Source organism: Acinonyx jubatus, chromosome D4, assembly GCF_027475565.1.
Source record: "Acinonyx jubatus isolate Ajub_Pintada_27869175 chromosome D4, VMU_Ajub_asm_v1.0, whole genome shotgun sequence".
In the NCBI taxonomy this organism is placed as follows: domain Eukaryota; kingdom Metazoa; phylum Chordata; class Mammalia; order Carnivora; family Felidae; genus Acinonyx; species Acinonyx jubatus.
The window spans coordinates 48,832,163-48,858,876 of record NC_069391.1 but is presented as its reverse complement, the minus strand read 5'-3'; the positions used below and the strand labels follow the sequence as shown (position 1 = coordinate 48,858,876).

At 41.5% G+C, this 26,714-nt stretch overlaps 1 protein-coding gene across 2 annotated transcripts in view; it reads right to left on the bottom strand.

Moving 5' to 3' along the window:
* MLLT3 (MLLT3 super elongation complex subunit) overlaps positions 1–26,714 on the bottom strand; it is a 282,306-nt gene that overhangs the window by 3,942 nt on the left and 251,650 nt on the right. For both annotated transcript variants that reach the window (XM_027047137.2, XM_027047139.2), the window contains exons 6-10: positions 14,921–14,996; positions 12,926–13,055; positions 10,200–10,299; positions 4,251–4,322; positions 3,008–3,079 (exon numbers count right to left, since the gene is read on the bottom strand). In XM_027047137.2, coding sequence (XP_026902938.1) covers positions 3,008–3,079; positions 4,251–4,322; positions 10,200–10,299; positions 12,926–13,055; positions 14,921–14,996 — 450 coding nt within the window. The remainder of the gene's footprint in view (positions 1–3,007; positions 3,080–4,250; positions 4,323–10,199; positions 10,300–12,925; positions 13,056–14,920; positions 14,997–26,714) is intronic.

Here is a 26,714-nt window from a genome sequence, read left to right as displayed (position 1 = left end):
AGGAATCCTGATGGTTAGAACATCAGAAGCACAGCATCAACGCCGTCTTATTCTGATGACAGGAGCCACGAGGCCTAAAAGCACCCCGCTGGTCCTCCGAGGATGGCTGTCTGCCTCTCTATAGGCATCACCTTGCTCTGCTGATGCGGCGTGGCCCCACCTTGGTGCCCTCACCCTGCATCATTCTGCAACAGTAAAGACCTCCCCCAAATAATAAAAGAGTGACTATAGATAAGAAAGGAAGGCAAGGGCACACGGTGTGTACACGTAGTGGAAAAGGAAGAGTGTCTCAGCTGCTTAATTCATTCTTCTGATCACGGTTATGGTGAAAACATTCGTGATGGATTATTTCCTGCCACAGAAGCCTTTTAGGGGGTACCATGCAGGCAGGGGTTTTTGTTGGTTTTTAAAGGGGGGTATGATCCACGTGTTAAATCGGTGGCTCCTTTCCCCAACCCTGGTTTTTAATTATAAAAAGGTAGATGCATTGTTCTTGGTCTAATTACATTTAAAAAAACCAAACCAACCACAGTTCTTTCTGTCTTCCTGTAGGATCACCTTGGCTACCAACAGGGAAATGCTGTCTACCGTGGGACCCTGTGTGTCCTGCCCCGGGGCTAGAGGCAGGCCTTCGGGATTGTAGCCACGGGGGAGTCCGTAACATGGAGGCGATCTCCCAAGATGGAGGTGATGAGTCTCAGCAGAAGACTTCTCAGGGAGGCTTCTCCATGTTGTGAGAAGGAATACCCCAATATACCACTCACTTCCACCTCCCTGAAGATAATTTTAGAAGTACAGGAGCTGTTCTCTAGCCTGTTAACCTGTCTTCTGAGGAAAGCGTGGTTCTCCTTAGAGCTTTTTCTTCCTCCTAAGCAGCAGCCAATCCAGACTCCGCTCAATTGCTGGGGAGGTTAGAGGTGCCGGGTCTCCCTTTCCAAATAAATGTGGAATGCACGGTTTGAAGAAAAATCAAATCCTTCGGCAGTCCTCGGTACTCACATCTCTGGGTCTGGATGTATCCCCTGTACTGTATTTTTAACCTAAGGAAAAGTGGCTTAAGAACACAGGCTCTCTTGATCCAGTACCTTCTGCTCAGTAAGCTAGAAACCGGGGGCCAGTACCGCATGAACCCAGAGTAAAACAAAGGCAGTAACCACTTTCTGTGAGCCGAATAAAACCGTCAGACCAGATTTTTCGATAGGATGCGTCTGATAGCAAAAGACCTAGGATGGGATCCTGGCCTCGCCAGAAATCCCGTCGCAGGGGCTCAGGCCCGCGCGGCGGTGAAGACGTGGACTCTGTGGAATGAAGTCCATGAGATGAGCAGCTCTCGAGGTGGGGAATAACATTAGTCCTCAGTAGTGCTATGTTTTACAATAGGAATTAATTAAGCAGTAAACCGTGACAGGACATGCATCATGGTATCATAATCACGAGCCTCAGCTGCATTACGAGGCAAAAGGCCAAAGACTGAGAGCTTTCAACCGGCCTGGGAATGCAATTAGGCTGAAACGCTGTGCGTCCTGGAGCGCCTTGATGCCAGGCTAAAAATTCATAGCCGTCACTCTCTCCCTCTAGGACACTAAAGTAATCCACTTCGATAGAATTCTCCAGGAGGCCACCTTGCCTCACGATTCTTTCAAAGGTCAAATCAAAGGACAATATGAAATCGGAATGCCAACGACACCCCAAGGTAAGACCCTGCCAACGGTCTGCTTCCTCCCCTTGATGGCTGGGCGTTCTTTGTGAAGGTGTCCCAGCCCTGCCCAAACATCTGTTCCGCTCTCCGGCGAGACTCACTATCTGGGCCCAGCTTGTGCATTAGTAGCTTTATTGGACAACCGCTCCACAGTGGTTCAGAGCTGGTGTTTAAAAGGGGATAGAAAGGGACGGGACTATCCGCTAATAGATTTACCATCACCATTCAGTCAATTAACCCCAAGTAATTGGTAAATGGCAAGCTGAACAATTTTCATTTCGACAAAAGAACGTTGAAGAAAGACACCAGCAGAGGACTGGAGTAATTCTTAGGGTAAACCACTCCCCTCCCCGCACTCGCTTACAGAGAAACACAAGAAATCCAACTCGTCCCAGTTAGGAACTGTAGGTCTGTAACCTTGTGTTCAAATCTGAAACTCTAGAAGGCTTAAAAAGCGTATCAGACAAATCAGGGAACTTGGCAGGTTCGAGAGTATGTATTTATAGATTTCAGCAAAAAATGTACACAGAATATAAATGTGACCATCAGCCATTAAACATTAAAAAAAAGATAACCCACACACAGCTGGGGTAGATTAAGTACTCCTTCAAGTCATTTGAAAGTAGTAATAAAACAAAATTTCAAACAGTGAAATAATCTACAATCCCACCCTGGAATTCAGAACGCAACCTTCTCTTTGGGTGTTAAAGAACTAAGTTATTTTATCGATAGCCACTGTTAACGCAACGGACACGTGTACTGTAACTACAGTAAAATTAAAAAGCACCCTTATCTTCTCAAAACATCAAATTGTACGAATAGAAGTTTCCCCACTCCACAAGAATTTCACAGTTGAGTTCATAATAATAGATGTATGTTGTAGAAGATAAGAGAAACGAGGAAAATATTTATTTCCCTCAGAAGAGCACTGGCAAAAGGTTACTAAATTGAAATCGCAAATGTTTACCCCATTTGACTGACGTTCTTATCACTGTTTTCTCATCAAACTAGAAGCCTGGCCCCAAAGGCTTCTGCACTTCCATTATCCCCTCCTTCAGCCCACATGACAGCGTCAGTCAGCCGGCTGAGGCATGGGTACAATCTGGCACCGTCACCTCCACGAGGGCCCAGTTTTCATCATCTGCAACACCGGGGGAGGGCCGGGAGCTGCAGAGCGGACTTTGAGGTAACCTGGGCCACGAGCCCCCCTCCCCCCAAAGACTTCTGCTGACAGCGTAGGGTTGGTGTGACCTCCAGGTGTTATGATACAGAGTAGGCCTTGAGGCTTCTAGAAAAAGCAGTTCTCACCTGCTGCAGAATGTGTCTTTCCCTCAGCGTCATTAACCTTCTGTGGAGCTCGACCAGTTCATCTAGGTAGGCCTGAAAGAGAAGAGTATCCCCCAAAAGAACAAGCACTTTAGGAAGCGATCCACAAACAAAACAAGAAATGAACAGGAACATACAAGCAGCAGGTGGAGGTTCCCCGTTCTACCACCCTTCCCAGGGCTGTGTGGACTCGGTACCCAAGGCCTTTGCAGACCAAGTCTCTCCTGGCCAACTCGTATAAAGCCAGCTTTTTTACGAGGGGCAATTCTTGCACTTATGTGCTCTCAACAAGATTCAAAGGAGCAGACTCACCCTCTCCTGGTAACACCCTCCACAGAGAGAAAGGGTACTCAATCCTAAATTGTGAATTTAAACATATTATCACAGGCTATCACTTTTTTTTTTTTTAATTCTTCCATCTCAGAAGATTTTTAACTAAGATTCAACTAAAAAAAAGTCTAAATTTGAACATGGGAGTATAAATGCACATTACCAATTACATCAGGACAAACTATTAAAAAAAAAAAAAAAAAAGCTTTCCCGGTCATACCTAACATCGCCAGTAAATAGGAAGTGACAGAAGAGAATGTCTTATGAAAACTAGAGATCGCTATCCATATTAGCATCTGGTTTGTCAAAAGCTCCCTTGCAAGGACAGAAGCGTACCTCTCTTTCCATATGCTCAGACTCATGAATCTTTGTTAGCATAACTGCATGGGTTTTTCTAGCGTCGTTTGCAGCAAAGGCAAAGGAAAGGTTGGTGAAGCTTTAGTCAGGCCTAGCCTGATCCTGCAGAACGTGTTATCACCCTGCCCGCAACAGGTCTGGAAGTCAGATGTCAAATGCACGATGCACACTTGGAAAGCACATTACACGAGGCTCGGGCGTCCTGCTCCCTTGTGGCTGAGACTCCTCAACCCTCTACCTCCACCATGATTTTCTTACCTCCCAATTCAGTGTGCCCCAAATCCCTTGGCAATACAGGCATCGTGGCAAATGGTAGCATATGGGCCCAGCTTAACGCTGAAGATCTAAGCAAGACTTGGAAAATCAACTACAAAGCACCGAGGAAAAGTGCTCATCATTTGGTGAGGGGGTTGGGGGTGGTGCCGGGCACTTCCGATGCAGAAATGAAAGGGGAACCACCAAGGATGTTTGAGGGAAACACAAGGAAATGGAAGACACGTCAGTGCTGCAGCACTCATAGAACGCCCTGGAAACCTACCTTGTCACATTCCCCGTTCTTTATTTGCTTATCTGATTTGCTTTGCTTTATTGGACTTTTCACTTCAAGAATCTAGGGATCAAAGAGAATGCTGTTAAACTTGATTTCAAGCACTTTGTAGCTGACCTGCCACCTAAACAAAGGCACTTACGAATGAAATGTCCTACAATAAGATCACTTTCCAAACAGCAAGTCTCCTCTGCACATTTTCTTTCGTCTCATCTAATCTTACTCTTTCTTGGAAAATAACGGACTTATATCTGAAATGCTGAGTCAGGCCAAAAGACTTTAAAAAAAGAAGTTGACGATAAGGAAATTGATCGAAGCTTCCCAGGCTGCTGCTTTTTTGTGACAACACTCTCACACACATGCACAGCAGCTGAGTTATACGAGATTATCGTCCCCTCCGGCAAGATTTTTTTTTCTTATTCATTCTGCTGTTTCAGCATGACTACCAGTGCTCAGTATGCTAGGGATGATAAAACAAACACTCAAATGCCCCTTTTTAGTACCTGTCTTTCGGATTCTAAAAATTACTCATATCCACTAAATTGATGCAGCTGTGAAAGTGAAGACGGCCATCAGTTACACTGGTTGCTCCCAACCTGGCATCCTCCAACTCAAGAAATCAAGAGCCAGGGCTATCTTCCATGGCTCAAGAAATGATGTGTCTACCCGTGATAAGATAGCAAGCGCCTGTCATTTTATAGGAACCAATTACAACGTAGGATACGAACAGTAGTTTGGCATGCTGTTTAGATGCTTCCGTGGGGAGCTAGGTTTCTAATTAATAAAAAGGAGAAACAAATTATTATTTAATAAATACAGCTGATTTATTGGAGTCTTCGAAATTGAGGATTATGAGGGAAATATTTTTAAATGGGCCTCGTTTCAAATTGCTGAGATCCACTGAATTTATTGATGAGTGTTTACAAATGTACATAAACAGAAAAAGCAAAGTAATTTGTCTTTTTCATGATAACCTCATTACCAAGTGAGTTATAATCTCAGAAGCTAATATTATGGAGGAAAATGCCAAATAAAGGATATATTGAAGAAGTCTCATATTCCTGGGGTGCCTGCATGCCTCATTAGGTTAAGCATCCAACTCTTGATTTTAGCTCAGGTCATGATCTCATCGTTCGTGGGTTCGAGCCTCACACTGGGCTCTGTACTGACAGTGTGGATGGAGCCCGCTTGGGATTCTCTCTCCCTCTCTCTGCCCCTCCCGTGCACTCTCTCTTAAAACAAACAAACATTTAAAAGTAAATAAGTAATGAATAAATAGATGTCTCATATTCCCATCGCTCCTTATCCATTCTCTGCTGTAACACACACACTCATAGTTCTATTCAAAAATCTACCATATTCCATAATACAAAAATGATTTTTAAAATGAGTTCACTTTTAATTTGTGGGGGAAAGAGCACTGATTGGGCTCAGAAACTCAAGTTCAGGTCCATTACCCTATTATTTAACATTTCGGACCTCAAAAAAATGAGACGAAATCGAAGAGATGAACAAGAAAATGTCCAGGTTCCCATTCAGCTGTAAAATTTTATACTACCAATAAACATTTTACCTGTTGAGGATAGGACCATGACATTCTGGAAAAGACCAAATGCTTTCAAAAGGATATCTTTTCCTTTGAATTTAGAATGATGCACACGTAAGAAGTGAGCTTCTAACAGAGCCTTTCCTGAGAATTGCCTTCATTTCTTCACTTTTAACATTAAGATAACCAGATGACCAATCTGACCAGGCTCACTCCTTCAAATACAATGCTTTGGGCAACACAAGGAAATTAATCAGTGGGGCAAGGCAATCGTTTTTCACATGCTGCACTGTACAGGAAACCCAACACTCCGCTACATTCAGAATTTCCTTCTCTCTATTGTTGCTGGAAATGAGACCTCCAGGGAAACTCAGAGCTCTGAGACCTAGGAGTAAGTAGGTCAGTAGATGGCACTCCTCGCCAACTCAGACCACACGGTGGGGCAAAGCAGAGACAATCTGCTGAGATTTCAGGCCAGAGAGAAAAACAGTGCCTGTGTGCTTGCCTAATGCACTAGAAAACTGAATTGTGTTCCTATCTTGTCCCACTCGGAGGGTGGGTAGGGGGGGCCAAGTCAGTCACTGCACTCCCGGGGTCAAAGTGACTAAGGGCTCTGTATTTGTAATGCAACTTTGCTCACTAGGTTTAGAGAGTTCTACCACCTTCTCTTCAGAGCAGAAAACAGAACATTCAGGGCACTTGAGTCCCACCCTACACATTCCGTAAGTGCGACAGCACAGAAGGCCAAACTACATTGAGATCCTAGTTTCTTTCTTCTGAAGCTTCAGTGGCAGGAACAAAAGCTCCGGGTGTCAGTGATCCGCCTCAAGTTACTGAGTGGCTGCCCGGAGAGGGCTCAGTTCATCTTCCTTCTTTGATCTCTCCCTGCTCCAAAATAAACAGCTTTGTCAAAACCTCATTCTGAGAGAGCTGAGCCAAGCTGAAGACAATTGTTTTATTTATGATCATTTCTTATCTTTAAGGAAACGACTCCAGAATATAAAAGTACACAGCACCTTGTCTTCCATGGGCTTATTTCAAACCAGTTTAACTAGATAGACTCTTTAATTTCTTTCAACATGCCTTGCAGGCGGATAGGTAATTTATGATATTCTGAATATTAACTTGGGTCCAATGGAGCACTTCCTTCCCTCAAGGCCCCTCTTCCCCACCCCCTTCTCCTCCATGCTTTCAGCCAAAAAGGATCTGGAATTTTGATTTTGTTTGAAACTCACACATATGGGAGGTTGGTAGTTAAACAAAACAAAACACCTCTGGTTAAAATGGCACAGCACTCACTATTATTGCCGACGAGGCTTTACTGAAGGAAACTGCCACCCAGACCGCCAAGAAGCACCGTTTCTACACATGGTGGTCCCAGAAAACCGAGCGAAGATCCTTAATCTGAGGATATGGCTTGAGAATCAGACTTTCAAGATTATTATTTTTTCTGCATCCCTTTGTGAGGACTGACAACTCAATTATTCAGCAGATGGATCCTCTTCTGATCGGTCTTTCATGTTAATGATCGCTAGCAGCTCGCAACAATACTCAGGTTAATTACTTGCTTTGTTGACATGTGGCTCTCTCTGTTCACTTTTTTTCAATAGTTAGAAAATGTTTGACTCAATTAGCCCTTTCCCTTTTCCCTAGTCCCTGGAAGAACTGAGAGCGGGTAAGGCAAACTCGGCCTTGCCTGGTAATTTATAGAAATGTGAAGACACACAGCAACGAAGGAAATTCACACTAAGAAGGCCTAACCGTGAAATGGAAGGTCTGTTTTCATCGATTTTATTTGATGGGAAACTTCAAATTCTCACGCATACTTTCAAATGAAGACTGAAAACACATCCGAGGGTGAAATTTAGGGGACTTTTATATTTTTAAGAAATGCTTACTATTTCACTTCATCAGCATGGAGAATAAAATTAGCAATTTTTTAAGAAGTCCTACAACACGGACTTCAAAGGGATAACACCAAACCTGAACCAATGCAGGTGATTTGAGGGGTTAAGAAATCAATACTAAACAAAGTTTTAAAAACCTTTTCTTGTTCTCTCAGTTCCAAGAATGCTCTAAAGAGATTAGAGCTCTTGTGGTACGTGTATTTCTTACCCTAGACTAGCTCAAAGTGAAAGCATATGGACTTTCTTATTATGCTTATAGGTGCATGGAGGAAGTGACATATAACTGAGTATTCCTGACAGATTGATGATTCACATGTGTGAAGCTACATTTATCGAATAAACATATGCCAAGGAACCAGTGGTATGCTATCTAATTGGATAAAGTAATTTTTACCCTCACCAGATAGATGATACTATTCATTTTTCAGTCTCGTTTTGCTAGACAGGTTTAAAAAAAAAAAAAAAAAAAGTCTGACAAAGAATCCAAACCTTTCCCTGAAGCCCAGACTTGAGCCAAGTCAACTCAAGACTGCCCATCCAGGGAGTGTTCAAGGGCAGTTCTAAAGGCAAGATGGGGGGCTTCAGGAGGGACATACCTAATGCCCCTAACTCCCGACAGTGCCACTCTGGCTGCTCATGAGGGACCCTGGTTGTAATACACACACACACACACACACCACTGGAAGCGGAAATCAGGGCTCCATAGGTTTAAATTCAATATGCAAATATATTCAAAGTCCAAATTCTATTCTTTTGCCAGCTTATACTGAAGCACAAATTTACAAAAGAAACCCAAGTTATCTAGTTAGCCAGCCTAGGGCTCTTCCCAACTAACTGACTGGTGATGATGGTTATGTGCTTTAGTCTTCACTTGTCCCTGAAGTGCTTGATGTGTGGTGGGGGCATGGCGGGCACTGGAGGTGGGGGGCACATGGGTGCGGGGAGGTAGGGTAGGGAGGAAGAATGTACTAACCCCTTGAAGAGCCAGTCTGTAACACAATGAGGCTGGGCTGGCATTCACATGTAGGCCACAAAGAAACTGCAGTTGAATGTTAACTGGTGAGGCAGGCAACACTGATATTATCCCCACTCCACAATGGAGGCTTTAAGTTGCGGGCAAACTTTATAAATGAGGTATTTTAATTTTTACGAGATCTTATGCTTTATGCAAAATTTAAAGAAAACATCGTCAGCTAAAGAATCGCCATTTTCCCCATAAAGCAACGATCGCAAGTTCAAGGACAAGACCGTTTAAAATTGTAGGACACCTGTGAAAAAGAATAATTTCTGAAAAGCACAGTTCTTTTATTTTCAAGTTCATAATATTCATATGATAACTTGGATTAGGCAATTATTCTAGAGGTCACGGGGAATCTGCCTAGACAAACAGATAAGAATAGCTTACATAAATGAGTGTATCAACTCAATGCACTATGAGGCTTTTACAATATTCATGCTCCTTGAAATTAGTTTTAGTATTTAAAATATCCCAGTCTTAATCACTTGTTTGACAAAAGCTCTTCATCAGAACTTTCAAAGTTTTGCCTAGACCTTATCCAAATAACTATATTCTGAGTTGACTATTAAATTAACGTCTTTCTTTTGCTCAAGTTAGGACAATGATAATGACCATTATTTACTCTGCATTTTATTAACGATTTCTTATAATCCCAAAGGATGATCTTTCCTGGAGGAGCACACAGAGACACAGCACCTATACTAATAAAATCTACTCCCATCACCTAAAGTGCCAAGTAGGTCTGAGCATGACCTCTTGTTCTTCACAAATATATTATTTATCATCCTCCTCAGAAGCCAGCAAGGCAGGTAGTAATATCGCCATTTACAGATGAGGAAACGGAGGATGAAAGATTTAAAGTTGTAAATTACTGTCAATTAGTAAAACAAAGAACCAGGTTTTAAACTAGCTTCAACAGGTATAGTCTTTCTAATTCATTAAATTAGCCTACTTACTGCTGAGGAGGGGGAAGAACATACAGAAATCAGGAGCAGCACTTTCTGTCACCATCCCTACCGGCATCCCGTGTAATTAACCCATCCGAGGGAACACACTTTTCATGACAACAGAAGTTCTCTTTTACCCCAACTGTGTGTTTATTCCTAGGGTTGTAGATTCCCATTTATTTGATATCAAGAGGGAGGGTTTGTTTTGTTTTTGTTTTTTAATTAAGGGCTAAAACCTTTTCTGTGCTTTGGGGCACATGGGTGGCTTAATCAGTTAAACATCTGACTGGCTCAGGTCATGATCTCACAGTTTGTGGGTTCGAGCCCCGCGTCGGGCTCTGTGCTGACAGCCTGGAGCCTGCTTCTGATTTTGTGTCTCCCTCTCTCTCTGCCCCTCCCCTGCTCTGTCTCTCAAAAATAATAAATAAGCATTAAAAAATAAAAATAAAGTTTTGTGTACTTTGTAAAAATGATCACACCTAATTTTGCAGAGTCTTGAAGAATGCAAACCCAGCAATTTACCTGGTTGTTGTTGGTTTTTAATAAGGGTGGCGGGGGTTCGTGATGTAGGGGTGAAGAAGCCGAACTGCTTTCACTGTCGCTACCATCACTTAAGCTAACTCTGAAAAGAAACAAGTCACATGCATCAGTACAGACAGTTCTTAACACATCTATGGAAACAGGCGCAGAGAGCAAGGAATCCAAACGCTAAATCATTGAAAACTTGTTGTAACTCATACAACTGCTAACACATACTGGCGCTTCCTTTGTATTTGGAACCGTGTTGAGTGTTTTGCTGGCTATTTCTCATTTTAATGACCCTCATTTCGACAGATGAGGAAACAGACTTAGACTAGGTCACCCGCCGAGGGGCAAGAGGTAAAAGTGGTGGCCCTGGGATTCAGACCCAGGCAATAGAGCCCAAGGCTGGTGTTCAGCCACTACATTTTACGGGCCCCGTTGATCTCCCTGCTCCAACTCCACCCACCTACTACCATGGAGCATGTTACCCAAGCCTGCAGAAGGTCGGCCAAATCAGTTTGTAGGTTACTATCTTTCCTTCCGAACCCCTCCCCTCCCCCGCCACCTCTCTGAGACAGGTGAACACTTCACCAATACAGCAAAAGTACAGGCTGCGGGAGTAGAAACAGTGGCGAAGGAGAATATGTGTCAGTCACACAACAGCCCTGTGTGACTGACAGCTCAGGGGGACATCGAGGATGGGCTGTGTGAAGCCCAACGTGCTAGACCCACGCCAACTATTTCTACCGCGCGGTGATTCAAGGCTGGCCCTGGTTTTGAACACTGATACAACAATTCATTGGAAATCTACTTCAGCAAGACGAAAAGACAGTGTGTTTGGGATGCCTGTTTAAAGAACCCTAATATCTTTCAACAACCAAAGATGACAAAAATTCAACCCCTCCCCTGTTTTTCTCTTTTCAGAACAAAATAGAATTTTCTTCCAGCCAGAGTACGAGATATTTCTTTATTCTACACTGGTGTATGTATACCCTCTTTCTGAAATGCCCTTCAGAGTCTGCTCCCTCTCCTGGGCTATACAGTCACCTAATATAATATTCTTTTCAGAGACAGAAAATGCTCTAGAAATCAGGACAGTTTTTCTTTTGCTCTGAATAGGCAATCACATTCCAGCCCTGTAATATATTCAGATAGACGAGATACAAGATAGGAAATGAAAAGGATACACTGGGACATCCTTTTAGCAAAAACTGATGGAACTTGTTTTTCTTAACTAAATTACACATTAATGAAGTGTTCAGTTGAAGCGCTGCTTTAAAATGCTTCTTGACTGAAGTGGTAAGGCTGAGTATTTAAGCTGATTAAACAGTGGGGACTTTACAAGTGCAGGGAAGACCAAATGTTACCCAGGCGCTGCTGTGCTAACAGCACATGGCAGGCGGGGGAAAGACGCGGATCTCTAACAACGTGCATGGCATCAGACAACATGCGAGCGTGTGGGATTTGACCTGCACGGACTCAGGGGAAGGAGTACCCAGGGGGTGAGCCTCCACAGTCACGGAACATCTAGATTTTCTAAATCACAATAACTGGAAATTGGCTCAATAGGTCACGTGTTTTTCATCAGGTAAATGTGAGAGCAGTCAGGGTTTGGGGCTGTTATAAAATATGCTCACGGCCACATTCTGGTCCTTTTTTAGGTCTTTCTGTCCTACCCTTTAGTTTACTTCTTGGCAGAGTAAAAAATTCTAAAGGGAAATGTTACAAAGCCAAGGCCATAAGGCTCCTTATTTTCTCCTATTCAAAAAAAACACATAGATCGATGCGTTTGGGGGACAAGGTAGAGGAAGAGGTATTGAGGGTAAGTACTGAGTGGCCACACGGAAGAATCACCGAGAGGTCTGAGAGGGCATATACTCCAAGGAGCCCTTCTCCAAGGATGCTGAGGAAATACCAATTAGGAAACACATGATCTGTCCAGTTTGGGTTAAGATGGTATTCTTTTAAGGAATTTTAGGGCCTTTTACACAGTAATGGGTAATGGGAAAAGATTTAATGCGAAGTATTATAAATGTAATTGGATTTTAAGTTCAAGTAGATTCATATTTTTTCTACTCAAACACATTAAAGTAAGCATGCCTATTTGTTTTCCTCGTGATAAAGAAATAAAACCCTCAAGGCAATTTCAAGTTGACTATTAATTATAAGTGACATGAATTACCATCTTCTAATGTGGAATTATGCTTCACAGCATTAAAGCTACTTAAGGAACCTAATTGTCAGCACACTTAAAAGGAATTTATTTTCTGGAAAACACACACAGGTGATCCTAGTTTTAATTAGGTCACACACATAATTCACTGGAGCCAATTACATATTTCCAGCTACAAACAGCAAACATGTTTCCTTAAATTCTGAGACTACAGCAACGGATCTACTATGCACATTCTTCAAATGAGAACGGAGTTTACTTCAGCTGTCAGTCCTGCTACCTTGATGTATGCTTTCAAGAACAAGGACTCCTAATAGGATGTTTTCCCCGTAGAATGTTTAGAGGAAAAACCTCTGCTCCCTGAGAAAAGGGATACAGAGTTCCCTGTAAAGGTGAATATAAGCACGCCAAGGGGACCCAACGGACACGAATGTGACCAGTTACCGCAGGCACGGGGTTTGGTGTTTCACACCTTTGCTGTGGTTCCACTGGGAAGGGTAGGGAACGGGCAGGCTTCCACCGCAGGGAGCTGCACCCCTGGGAAGTCACTCACCTGCGGCTTCGGCTGCCTCCTCTATTTACAGGTCTCTCCATCTCGGAGTCATTGTCATTATCCTCTGCCTCATCTGATTCCTCCTCATTGTCATCCGAATGTAGATCTTTCATTATTGACCTTAAAGGACCTGAGGAATGACAGTAAACACAATCAATCACGTGACTTCAAGCACACTTAGTCATATTAGACACACAGGACTGCTCACCAGCACTGAACACTGGTCACAGAAAAAAAACAAACAAACCCATTATTATATATACTTATACAATTTACAAAACAAATTTGGTAGTTTCGGGAATGTCATATCTAACCAAAACACTATTGTTTTCAGAACAGATGCCCCAGGATGTTCATCGGAAAATCTCTATTTCCTAGGAATGTGTTACTGTGTATTTTTTTTCTCTAAGAAAAATTACATCTAAAAAGGAACAGAAAGGTCTATTAGTAAATTGAATGTTTTGTTAGGTTAATCCATGTATTGAAAAGTTGAGGCTAATAAATCACCATGGTTGGAACTTGTTCTTGGCAATGCAGCCTTTGTGTGGTAGTTTTTGATCTATTAAGGTTTAGCTGTTCCTTTTATTTCAAGGTCAATTTCAGGTCAAGCAAGCATTTCAGTCAAGTTCAGATTATAAAGTATTTCAATTCCATGGTGTAAGGTCCTATCTCTGATCTTCATATTGATCTTGGACACCAGGTCTTGGGCAAGCAACAATGTTGTGCAGCCAATTTTTATTTTGCTTAAGAAATTCCTGGCAAAATACCAGCATATATTTACATAAATAAAACCATGCAATAAATCAGATGCCCAGAAAATTCAAGAGAGTATCCAGCATAAGATGGGACAGAGAGAGAGAGAGAGAGAGAGAAAGCCATAACTAGTTTTATTCTAGAACAGGACATAACTGGGGGGGGGGGGGGAGGAAAAAAAATTCAGATTCAGCATGGCTTATTTTCATTTGACTGCTCTAAATGTGATGAAAACAAGACCACTCTCTTTAATGTTAAAGAAGACACTGTGGAGGCAATCAAGAAAGTGAGAGAGGCATTTTTATTCTGGATTAGGCGAATCCTAAAGTCTAATCTATGACATAAATATCTCAGCTATCACTAAGTCAGTTCTAAAATAAGCGTTGATTCTTCGCAATCTCACACTCTGCAAAACCCAAATGTCTCTGCTTTTGTAGTGGGCTTATATCTTTGGAAGTGAGCGTAACAAGAAATTTGAATAGCCAAAATGGTCAGTGTCTTTTATTTTTTTCCTGGAAGCTTAGCCTTAGCCCAAATACATACAACAGTTTAATCCTTTTCAAAATACAGAAGACCCTCAGGAATTGAGTATGGTCAATGAGAAAGGGAAAGTGCAACATGATGCTCAAAACCAAATTATTCCTTGATACGATCTCACTTTTCATGCTTAAAAAAAAAAAAAAAAGGAGACCTTACTTGAAGATTTCCACACACGGAAATGTGTAAAATACACATTTGGTTAATGTTCTGGTTTAAACGTGTTAGATTTCTTTACATTTAAATCTCTTTATTTTAAAGTTCAACTAGAGGGAAAATATGTTTTAAAGACAGCAAATTAACACTTGCCAAAGAAAACAGGTCTATTAATCTGTAGAAGAAATAAACAAATAAAATGAAAGACATCCAGGAGGGAGAGTAAAAACCTATTTCTCTATGTCGCAGCCTCTCAACTCCAGCTTTTGCTATTGTATTTCCTTGGGGAGCTCCCTGGAATGGGCTAGGTCTATAATCCTTTTGTAAAATGGGACTCTGAAGGCAGGGACTGGAAAAGGGGGCATTTCTAGAGGCCGGCCTCATACATCAGAACAATACTCCAGTTCATTCCTCGGGGAAATAAATACAACTGCATAAAAGCCAAGTTATCATTCAAATAATAAAACAGTAGAAAATACGGCCATAAATCAACTCATTAAGATGTTTTATGAGAAAAACTCTCCCAGTTTGCCTGGGAGATACTGATACCTTGTTGCCTTGTCTGGGATGGTGTGAAGCTGGAGCTGGAACTGGAGCTGGAACTGGCAGGACTGGGCTGTTCAGACTTGAAAGAAGCAGAGAAAGCCACAATCAATACATTTGGCGGGGGGAGGGGGGGCATCACACCTCCAAAATTAAAAGCAACATTGTTGCCCCCAAATATTCTGCTCTTCAAAAACGGTCTGGCACTGCGTAAGAACAATGGCAACACAATGCATTCGGCCAAAAGCGGTGACACAGGAGAGTCACGCTGTCCTCTCTGTTTTGTCCGCCATATTTTTACTAGACGCAGAAACAAGTATACAAATTCAAGGATGATGAGACAAACACCTGGGTGCTACATGAGGGAAGAACCTGGCTTTGATTTCACGCCCGTGTTTACTGCTATCCAAATCTCCTTCTAAAAGATTACCTTGATTGCCCTTTCTGCAATGTTTGATGGACTCGACCGGTTAAAACATAGTGGTAATGAGGCCAAGGTCACTGGTTCAATCACATTATGAGCCAGTTAATTTCACTCTGGTCCAAGGCCATGACCCAACCCTAACCCCATTCATCCACAGTTTGCAAATAGAGGTAATGTTCACAAGGAGATCTGGCCAAGTCTCACAAATGAGTCATGGGGAAATGTTGCCACCACTTAAAAAAACAAAATTTAAAACAAAAATCACCCTTTAGTTCCACAGCCTACAGATGCAGGGAGAAAGCATCATACACGTGTCCCACTCCTTCACCATGGACTCTCCTCATCCTCTAATACCCAGGACAAATGCCACTCCCTCCCTGGCCTGTCCAACTCACAGGTGTCTTCCTTTTCCAAACCCACTGAAAACGTGGCTCTCATCTGTTTGCTTCTGTGATATGCTGCAGTGTCGCGCGACCTGTAATGCATGTGTCTTTTCCCTCCAGCAGACTGCGGGGACTTGAAAAGGCAGGGGTGCGGGGGTCTCTCTGGTGCTTCTTGTTATCACCTCATACTTAGCATCAAGCACTGCATACAGCAGGCACTCTGTATCTGTGACTGAAGGCAGAGCATCAGGCCCTCTGTTCCACCATCTGCCACTTTCTAGAAGGCTTTGCAGTAGGTAAAAACGGGAAGAGCAAATGCATGGACAGAACAGTGCAAAGAATTTGATCATACCATCAACACAGTCGAATTTTACGGATTTAGGCCAAATTTAACATAACTTACTGTTGGTACATTTGGCTGCAAGAGTGGGCTATTTCCACCCACTTTCTAATGTGCTCACAGCCTCACCTACACACTCATGTTATCCGAGAAAAACATGAGGTCTTTCCATGTACAGGACCTATCTTTCTACGTTGCTCAGTGGGCGCCCGAGTTATCAGGGCCACGTGGAAGACAAACTAAGAGCACCAACGGAAGCCGCTCCATGAGGAGAACCTCAGTCCCGTCGATAATGCGGTTTTCTCACCACTGACTGTTTCATCTCCCTGCCCCCCACCGACTCCCAACCCCCTCCCCCCCCCGGCAACACCGAGATCCAGACTCAGACACAAGGAAGCACTTTCAGGCCTTCCAAATGCACACTTCACGTCCTCGGGCTGGATGGGAAAACAGGTGTCAGCAGTTTACCACTCATCCCGCAGGAAAAGAGCCAGACAGGATCTCTAATGAGCAGCAGGCGGCCACCAACCCTTCACCGCTGCAAGAGGTACCGGAAACGTGCCGCACGATGTCCTCCATGCTGCTGTCTGTGGCCCACACACAAGAGGTGGTTCACGAGCACAAACGCCTGTGTGAGGCGCTCTTCGTGTCTGCTGAGTGGCGCGTCCACTGTCGAGCCACAAAGGTGAGCTGCCCACCACACGGGCGTTGGGCTAGCAGTCGTGTGCAATGCCCAGCTGCAAAACATTTCCCCTGGGCGCCGTGGAGCACTCCTTTTCCTCTCCAGGGCGCTCTTTTCAGCCATGAAAAGTGTCTGCAAATGGTATTCTTTTGAGAGCCCTGGAAACCATGTGGGAGCCAAAAAGGAGGTTTCCTTACAAGTGGAGTGGAGGGAGCTCTAGGTCCCTCTCCTGCGGGACCAGTCTTGTTGCACTGGACTCAAAGGAGCCGTTCTGCCGGAGCTATTTGCTGAGAGTGACATTAATGGGGCAAGCAAGAGGGGATGGCGGTCATCTCTCCAACCACCCCTTGCCAAACTTGATCCATCTGCCTCAAGCATCATGCCAGGGCCAGAACCAAACCTGCAGGCAGCCTTCTTTTAGCTTCTTAACCACAAACAAGGTTAATAATTCCACAGTTACCATCAGAAAATTGACCAAGAGTAAAGAACAGAATACAACAGGAGAAAAAGGCTTTTGTTCAATGTTTATCATTAACACCACCCCTGATCCGCAAAGGATTTAAGGGCGATTGTGCTTAATTCACTGCAAATATGAACACAGAAAGTTTAAAGCAACAGAGGTGAATGGAAAAGGATACAATGTTGAATGCTGGACAGCAGATTTCAATGTCCTGGGAGCTTTTTGTAACCAGAACAGGGATTTGTGGTTTGGGAGCCAAGGAGACCCCGTGGGATGATCAAAGACAGTGAGTCTCCCACTTTCATGGGCATTAGAATTACCCGAAGGACTTGTTAAAACACAGACAGCTGGGTCCGACTCCAGAGTTTCTGAGTCAATAATTCTGGGATAGGGATGAGAACCTGGATTCCATAAAAGTTCCCAGGTGACGCAGCTGCTGTTCTGGGGGCCAACCCGACTTCTAAGAACCACTGATCAAGGATCCAGAGATTCATAGCCATGGACATTCATCAGAATCAGTTAGGGGGGGATTCTATACATACGGAAATTTTGACTCAATGGGTTTGGTGTGGTGGGTCTGGGCATATTTATATTGTAAAAGCTCAACAAACAGTATTAATGAAAATTCCAAGCAGAACACCACTGATACTAGGTTAATCATTTCTTTCCTTCTAAATGCAAACGCACGTTTTGGAAAGAATCTTAAATTTATGAAAGCGGAAGAGAAAAAAGAAGCATCATGAGAAAAAATAGAAACTGATTGATGTTTCTAGAAGTAGCATCCTTGCCTTCTCATCAAAGTGTTTTGCAAGAAAAGCACCCTGAAAAAAATGCAGTTACCACTCAATAAAGACACTTAAGAAGCATGTACAAAAATCACGTCATAGTGGATGGGCCTTAAACTTACCTAACCAGACCACAGCAGAATTCGACTCGATGTTAACTGCTCAAAAAGCTATTCTGCTATTAGATGGGGCTGACAGTCTTACAGTTTATCACATCCAACAAGCAACAACAAAAAAGCGTTGCTCACTTTAAGTCTGTATTTTATTTGAAAATAAAATCAGATTTACTCTCCAAAAACACAAATCAAGGATGACTTTATAAATGAGGAAAGGTTGTTTTTTTTTTTTTTTTAAAAACTCTTCACCATAAAGAGAGCTAGATTAAGATCTTTACAGACCCCAAGGACTGAAAAGATCATTGCTTCCTCTTGTCCCCTCCTTACATGTATATGTGCCAAAACCTAAGTGTAAGGGAACCTCAGTGAGGTTCTGATTATTTCCATTACTAATTGGATACTTGTTTTTGAAATATCGGGGCGCCTGGGTGGCGCAGTCGGTTAAGCGTCCGACTTCAGCCAGGTCACGATCTCGCGGTCCGTGAGTTCGAGCCCCGCGTCAGGCTCTGGGCTGATGGCTCAGAGCCTGGAGCCTGTTTCCGATTCTGTGTCTCCCTCTCTCTCTGCCCCTCCCCGTTCATGCTGTGTCTCTCTCTGTCCCAAAAATAAATAAATAAATAAATAAATAAACGTTGAAAAAAAAAAAGAAATATCAAAATCTGCCCCACCAAAAAAAGTTTTGGCCTCTTCCTGTTTAGGCCCAAAGGACACATGCTTAACTGACCTCCTAAGTTCTCAAACGCTAGACATGAAGCTTAAACAGTGTGTTCCACAGGGACTGAAGCCTGGGCTTAAGCACCTCAAGTTCTATGACACTCATTATCATATCAAGCATTCACTGAGTGTTAAACTTGGGAATCTCTCTCTCACCTTGCCTGCTCAAGCCTTTCCCAATATCTAATAAAAACCTGACTTTATTCGGATAAAAAACAATCATCTCAATTTCTACTGCTTCAGCATTAAGGTCCTCAGAGAGTGAGGGCACTGAACCTCAGGTGGAAGTGATAATGTTAAATTGTGCAATGGAATCAAAATCCCTAGCCCACTACTGTTACAGGGTACCTCATCAACATCTGGTTGCTACTGTTACTTACAATAGACCCCATAGTCCTCTTTTGCCTAAAACAAGATCTATCTTTACTACCAAAACAACGGGCCTACCAAGATTTGCAATGGAATCTTCAACATTAAATGGCTATGCGAAATCATTTTATAATGGATTTTCTACGGAGGATTATTTTTGTTCAAGATGAGTAAGAAAAACCACATGTTTACAACTCGTACGAGTTAAGTGCTTCAGAAGAGAACACCTGTCAAGGCAGGTCACGCGAGAGGGCTTGTAAATCTGGCATTGTTTCTTACGCTGGGAGCAAGGCTTCCTCCTTAGGTGATCAGAAGGCAGAAGAGGCCATCTTTTCTCAGAGGCCACTGTATTTCTGAACAGAATTTCAACTTGATCTTTAAAGCAATCAAAATAAAGAAAAAAGGGGGAGAATAATATATGCCTTTTTTTTCTTCAGCGGAAAGGGAGAGAATATAACTAGTTAAACAGAAATGATTTTAGATACATTGCTACTTGTTTTCCACAAAATTTGTGCCTTGCTGAGTAAAAGAAAACATAGAGCCTGCAATAAAAATGATCTTTTTTGCACAAATATCCAGAAAGACTGTGTCAAGGGTGAGTGCTAAACAAAGAAATCACAAATGTAATACACTTTATTTATATCTCTATCAACTTTTGTGACTAGAGTACTAGGTTCTTGTCAGTTTAGTGCTTCCTTCACTAAAAATTAATAATCATCTGACACTTTTTTTCCTCAGCATATAATACCATTTAAATTTTTTTTAATGTTTATTTTTGAGAGAGAGAGAGATACAGTGAGCAAGTAGGGGAGGGGCAAAGAGAGAGAGAGAGAGGGAGACATAGAATCTGAAGCAGGCTCTAGGCTCTGAGCTGTAAGCACAGAGCCTGATGCAGGGCTCGAACCCACAAACCATAAGACCATGACCTGAGCCAAAGTTGGTTGCTTAACTGACTGAGCCACCCCGGCGCCCCAGCATATAATATCATTTAAAAGACTAACTCATTTATGATGGATGTTAACTGAACTCACAGTGGCAATCATTTCACAATATATCCACGTATCAAATGATTACATTATATGCCTTAAACTAATACAATTTTATATGTCAACTGTATCTTGATATAACTGAAAAAAAATAAGACTACCTCATTTAGTCTCTCTTCTATAAGAAACTGAAGATAATCCAACTCAGCTTTCAAATATACACTTAATTCATTTTTAAAGAAAAATGACATATCCATTTTAAACAATTACGGGAAATGTTCATCATAGGAGTGTAGTCTCTTACCAAATTCCCATTGATAGGTAATATATTGTGATAGGTATGTCAACAAAAGGTAAGCTTGCAGGCAAGCAAAGAACTAAGTATTAAAAAGTTGTGAAATAACACGGATTAAGTTAATCTGACAAGAATGATGCAAGAATTATCAAAAGGACAGACATGAGAACTTTTATTTTCATTTGATTTTACACTAATAACCGCTTCAAAATAAACATGCTAAAAGAACAAAACTTTACTATATAGAAAGATAATATATCGTTGTGTCACTCTATCTATTGTATTATTTCCTTTGCTTGACCATTAGAAAGGCAAGTGTTACGGACTGAATGTGTTCTGCTAAAATTCATATGTTAAAGGCCTAAACCCCCACAGGATGGTATTTGGAGATGAGGCGTTTGGGAGGTAATTAGGGTAATTTGGGAGGTCATGAGGGTGGGGCTTTCATGATAGGATTAGCGCCCTTATTTAGAAGAGACAACAAGAGCTCTCCTGCCCAGCATGTGAAGACACAGTGAGACGGAGCTGCAAGAAAAAAACCCTCACAGGGGAACCAAATCAGGCAGCACTTTGAACTTGGCCTTCCCAGCCTCGAGAACATAGGAAATCTGTTATGTAAGCCACCTATTCTGTGGTATTTTGTTACAGCAGCCCAAGCTGATTAAGACAAAAGGGCATATTTTTTATCCCCATTTTACTGATGGTGAAACCAAAGCACAGTAAGATTAAGCAGCCAGTAGGTAACAGTCAGGAGGGTTAGCATCCAAGTTTTCTGACTTCTAATCCAGTTCTCTTTCCACTTACACCTTGAAAAAGCAGAATTAATTTAAAGCAGCATTCTGAACACACTAACACCCTGTGATAACACTCGTCAGGGAACAGAGTTTTCTATGTCACTGTTGAAGCTGCACTGAATATCCTTCTGTCCATGAGGGACTTCTTGTGATCGGTACCCAAAACAAACCAGTGATAAAACCCTGCATCCCTGGGTCTGAATGTGCCTGTGTCAATTGCTTCTAACACTTGTCCAATCAACACTACAACAGATCCTGGCTACTCCCCTCACCAGTTCAGTAAGTTTTGCTTAAAACAGCAAGGAGTTTTCTCCTAGAATGGCCCTGATCCTCTTGACATTGGAACTGATCAAGAAGACTGACATCAGGCGACACGCTACGATCCTTTATTTTATTTACCTTCTAAAGTGATCTACTCTTGTTATTCAGCTCTTCTATACAATCCATACATAACCCTCGGAAAAAAAAATAGATGTAATGTTTTAAATAATCTGTCAACAGGTCTTTCTTTGAAAACAAAGAGAAAGTGGGGAAAGGACACCGGAATAGGAAGCTACAACTTTTATTGCTTAACAGTTACTCAAGCCTGTGACCAAAGGGTTGGCAAACCCTCTCCATTTGCAGGTATTATGACAAATGAAATGAACTTGATGTTAAATTGTAGGTGTATTTAGCCTGCGGGGCCCTTACATTTTCAAAAGCTATTGTCATGCCTGTCATTTTCTGGTAAGAGAGCAAGATCCTAAGAACTGCCCTCTCTCCTGTTAGCAAACCAGAAGCCTTATTTCTGTTACATATCCCACTTACGGACAAAATCATCCTGGAAGCCCAGATAATTGGCTTTATATTGTGGTGCCTCTGTTTTGAGCATTTGCCGCCTTCTTCCTTATTATTGTCACCTTCACTGTTATTATTAAGTGCTGTCATCATTTGTGCCCATCACCCCCAGTGTGAGAACACAGAATCCCATTAGGAAACGAAATGGCCTTGGGGAACAAGGGCCTATAAATCTTTCCACGAGACCCTTTTCCACACTTAGGAATGGCTATAATTTTCTTTTAGCTTCCTCTCTTTTAAACACAAGAGCCCCAACTCTTTTATCATCACCGGTTGTACTTGGAAGGCTGCTACTGACTATTGTGGCCAGAACATATGATCTTCCAAAAAATCTGGTTGTTGCAGGATGGTGTATATTCCAGATGTGTGCCCCAAATCACACACTTGTTAAGAGCTTTAGGAATGAGAAATTATCTGGAAACAGACCATTTATAGTTGCACTCCCTCTAAGCATGTTGTTATTCCGTGAGCGAAGACCATGTGCGTAGAAGTTGTGTTTCTCAACTGGCCATAAAATATACCACTGGGTTCTTAAGCCAGAGACTTATCTTTTAACTGCTCGCTCCCTCCCTCTCTCTCTCTCTCTCTCTCTCTCTCTCTCTCTCTCTCTCTCTCTCGTGTATTTTGAGGATTAGGGTAGAGAAAGAAAAAAGTTACAAGTGACAGGGTTTAGAGCTGTAATGCCTCACAAAAGAGAAAGAAAAAAAACGTTTCCTCGCAGAATTGCCCCATAATTAACCACTATTGAAGGGGACCACTGAACATTAGAACACCATTGCTCATCAGTTAACAATAAGATCCTGAAACTGTTGTCAGAGCAACTATTCAGTTCCTTGTGAAATAACCCACCTGTGCCGTGCAGGAGACACCTGAAATATTGTAAAAGTATTGTTGCATTCTTTCGCCATATAAGGGCAGTGTTGAACAAAGTCCTAAAAGTATGTTATATGCGGTTGTAACTCTCAGTTTTGGATTATAAAACTTAAAATATTAAAGTAAATTAAATAGCATGAGTTCAGGGTATCAAAAAGATGTAATTAATTGAAATGAAGTAAAGCACAGATATACCTGAAGAGATCATCTGTCAAGACATTAAACTGCATTTTCTCATTAACTTTAGACCTTTTTTAAAAAAATGGCTTACTTTAAAACGGCCATAGCGCATGAGATGGACAGCTATAGAACCTTTATAGTCTTACACAAATGTCAAGAAGTTTTATTAATTTTAATCTTTGGACATCTTAGAGAATTTCCCCCATTAAATGTGAAGCTTAGATTTACTATCCTAGCAGCAGCATCAAGACTCCATTTTATTTGCTAAGACCTTTCCTTCCGTGGTACTTTGACTTCCAAAATAACCAAAGTCCACTGGGGAAAAAGTATTGATTTAAAACCATCCGATCATCACCAGGTCAAAACGCAACATTTCTCATTATCAGTCTATGATTTATATCACAAAGATTGCTGATAGTTGCAAGCATTAAGTCTTTACACGCCCATATCTCCCTAATTAAAATAACAGTGTGCTTTCCAGGTAACACACTGAATCCCTTCTGGATCAGCACTCCAAAGTTCCATGGGGGTGGGTGTGTGCATGCATGTGCATATAGATGGATGTAAGATAATCCATGGGGGTAGAAGAAAATAATAGAACCCTTACTTATTTTCTTTTTAATTTTCCAGTATTTGTATGTGCCTTCTTGTACGGAATGTTAGCACAGTCACTGCTACAATTTAGAAATATACATACCTTGGGGATACAAGTTTATCGAGAGAGATGAGCTTTAACCTCAACTCTATAGATAATTATCAGCTTGAAATCTTTAAGTTACCTGCTCAAATCTTAATTATATCACATAGATTACAAATTCTGGAGTGATAGGTGCTAAATACACAAGGCAGTGTCATATCAGTTTATTTAGAGACCATCCAGATTTTTGTATTTTATATTTTACACTCAAAATTTACTTAGAGCTTAAATTTTAACTTTGAAGTTAAATAGAAATACTCTAACAAAGCTCCTTGTCAAATAAGAGGTAACACAGACTTATTTAAAAGATTTTAAAGTGCACAAAGATCTTAAAAACTCAACACAAAATGCTTAACATGACCTCCCTGCAATTTGAGATTATCTTTACTGTGGGTCTGTCTGATAATTTTATAGTGTTTGCTGAAAATTACACACTAACGGGAACTGAAAATTTTATAAACAGCCTAACATCTAAATATGCTATACTTACATTCGCTTCTATCTAGTGTTAAGTACTAACACAAAGTTGATAAAAATAAAACTCTCTTTAAGAATTCCCCTCTATTTAATGAAAACAAATGAAAATAGCAAAAACACAGCCATTTAAGAGATTGTTCTCATGTGAACCCATTAGAAGGTGGGGGGTTTTTGTTGTTGTTTTCTTCTTAATGCACCCCCTTAAAAACTGTGGCATTTGGGATCAACACATTCCCTATTAGTAATATTAAATTCTTGTCAAGAACAGGAGGAAAGCTACCGCTTATAAGACTCTAAAGGAACCTACACTTCCATGCACACATATAAGCCCAACAGTTGCTTTTCTTCATAAATCAATCTATTGTTGCACCTCATAATGAGAAGGCAGATTTACTGCCTTTTACCGCCTTTTCTCACCATCAGAAAGATGCCTATTTGGGTAATAGGACGTTTCTCTTCTTCAAGGGTGTTTGGGATTAGGGAGGCAGGGGCAAGAACCTTTAACATCTGCTCCCTTCAAGTGAATGACACCTTCAGTTCTCACAGCCGGGATGCTGAAAAGCAAATGCCCATAAGTTGACAAAATTCTCTAACTTGAAGAAGCACAACTCTTTAAATATACTGAAGACACAGCTCTAAAACGCACATGTGGGATTTGAAGGTTATACTGTAAAACTGTAAAATGTATCATTTTGCTTGCTAACATTGTAATTCAACTGCCATAAAATCATCATCATAGAACAATAGGAGTTTTGGAATAAAGACCTTTGACTCCATTATCGTGAATTTTCTCTGACTCCGAAAACATATCTAAAGTACAGGCTGGTAAGACTTTAATCATTTGTGATCTCAATATTGTACAGTAAAAACAAGATAGTTTATAATATAGACTAACATTCTTCTGGTTTTATTTACTTATTTTTCCCTTAGGGAGAAATATTTAAGAATTGTGAACTTTAGACTTTAATTTAAAAACAAGAGAAAGGCACTCAACACCATCTAATTCCTAACCATCTGCCTGTTAAAAATACACACACACACACACACACACACACACACACACACGCACGCACCCACTCACTCTAGTTAGGCTAAACATTCTCAGCAAGTAAGTAGATCTTGATGGATCTAAACAGAAGTTTCAGTAATCATAGTTCTACTTTTGGAAACACTGCTATCTTTAACAAGCATCATGATTCCTACTCGCAAATGCAATCAACCACAAATTAAAAGCAAAGAGGCACCAGCCACTACAAATAAATGAAGTGGGGCAGGTACTGGATTCAAGAAGAACCTCTATTTTTGGACAAAACTACATGATGTCTTGTGTCCGAGAATATGGCGTATTGCCTAGCGAGCTAGGCTTCTTGTTACTTTGGGCTATCTTTTGTCACTTAAGCAATGCTTTCTGACAGTTTTACAGGCTGTTATCCCAAGGACTTCAGTATTTATGGCCTTTATTCGCTTGGGCTTTCTGCTCTTATCCACTGGTTACTAATCACTAAATAGATTTTTTTTTTTTATGGGACTGAAATTAGCTCAAAGGACGTCCTTCAACAATGGCAGCTCAGGACAGCACCGGCTAAAGGTCTTCTCCTCGGCCCTCTTCCTTGCTCTCTTCAATTTTCTCTTCCTTACAGACAAGTTAATGAGGATTCAGATTCACACTGTTCAATTAGAGCCATAGCACACATGATTTATGGCATTCTCAGAGGATGGTTTGGAACTGCTTCTGAATTGATCCTCAGAAACGCATTCAATTTCAATATCTCAAGAATGATTTAAAGACCCACACTTGTTTTTTTTTAATCTTCATGAAACAAGAGCATCCCCTACTCGTACAATCATTATTCAGGAAAAGCTCAATTCTAGAATCCTTAACCATACCCATCCAGACATGCATGTTTCAAATACATACATTTTATTTTAACACTTTAGCACATTTAGCTTATCATATGGCAAATTTCTTCCTATAAAGACTACTTATCACCTTTTTGTCCACTACACATAAAAGACCAAGTGCTGAAAAGCAAGAATAAAACACAGACTCTTCTTTCCACTTAATTACATTTGACTTAAACATCTCCTAAGAGATTGGTTTTTATCTTATAACAATGTGAAATGTGTAACAGGTCAAGTCCTCTTTACCAGCTGACTGCTTGAAACCTGAAAGGCAAATTAGTCTAGAAAGCGGTGTTTTCTTATCAACTAAAAACCTGAAAGAAAATTAGAAATACCGATATTATTCTCATAAACTTCCCGATGAACTAGGCAAACTGCACAATTCCCCAAGTGTGGGCCAAGCAGTGGGGGAGGGAAGTGAGGGAAGGCGAGAGGAGCTGCCTGTGAAGCAAAACTAAGGCTCTGCTCACTGCTCTAGAATAGAAT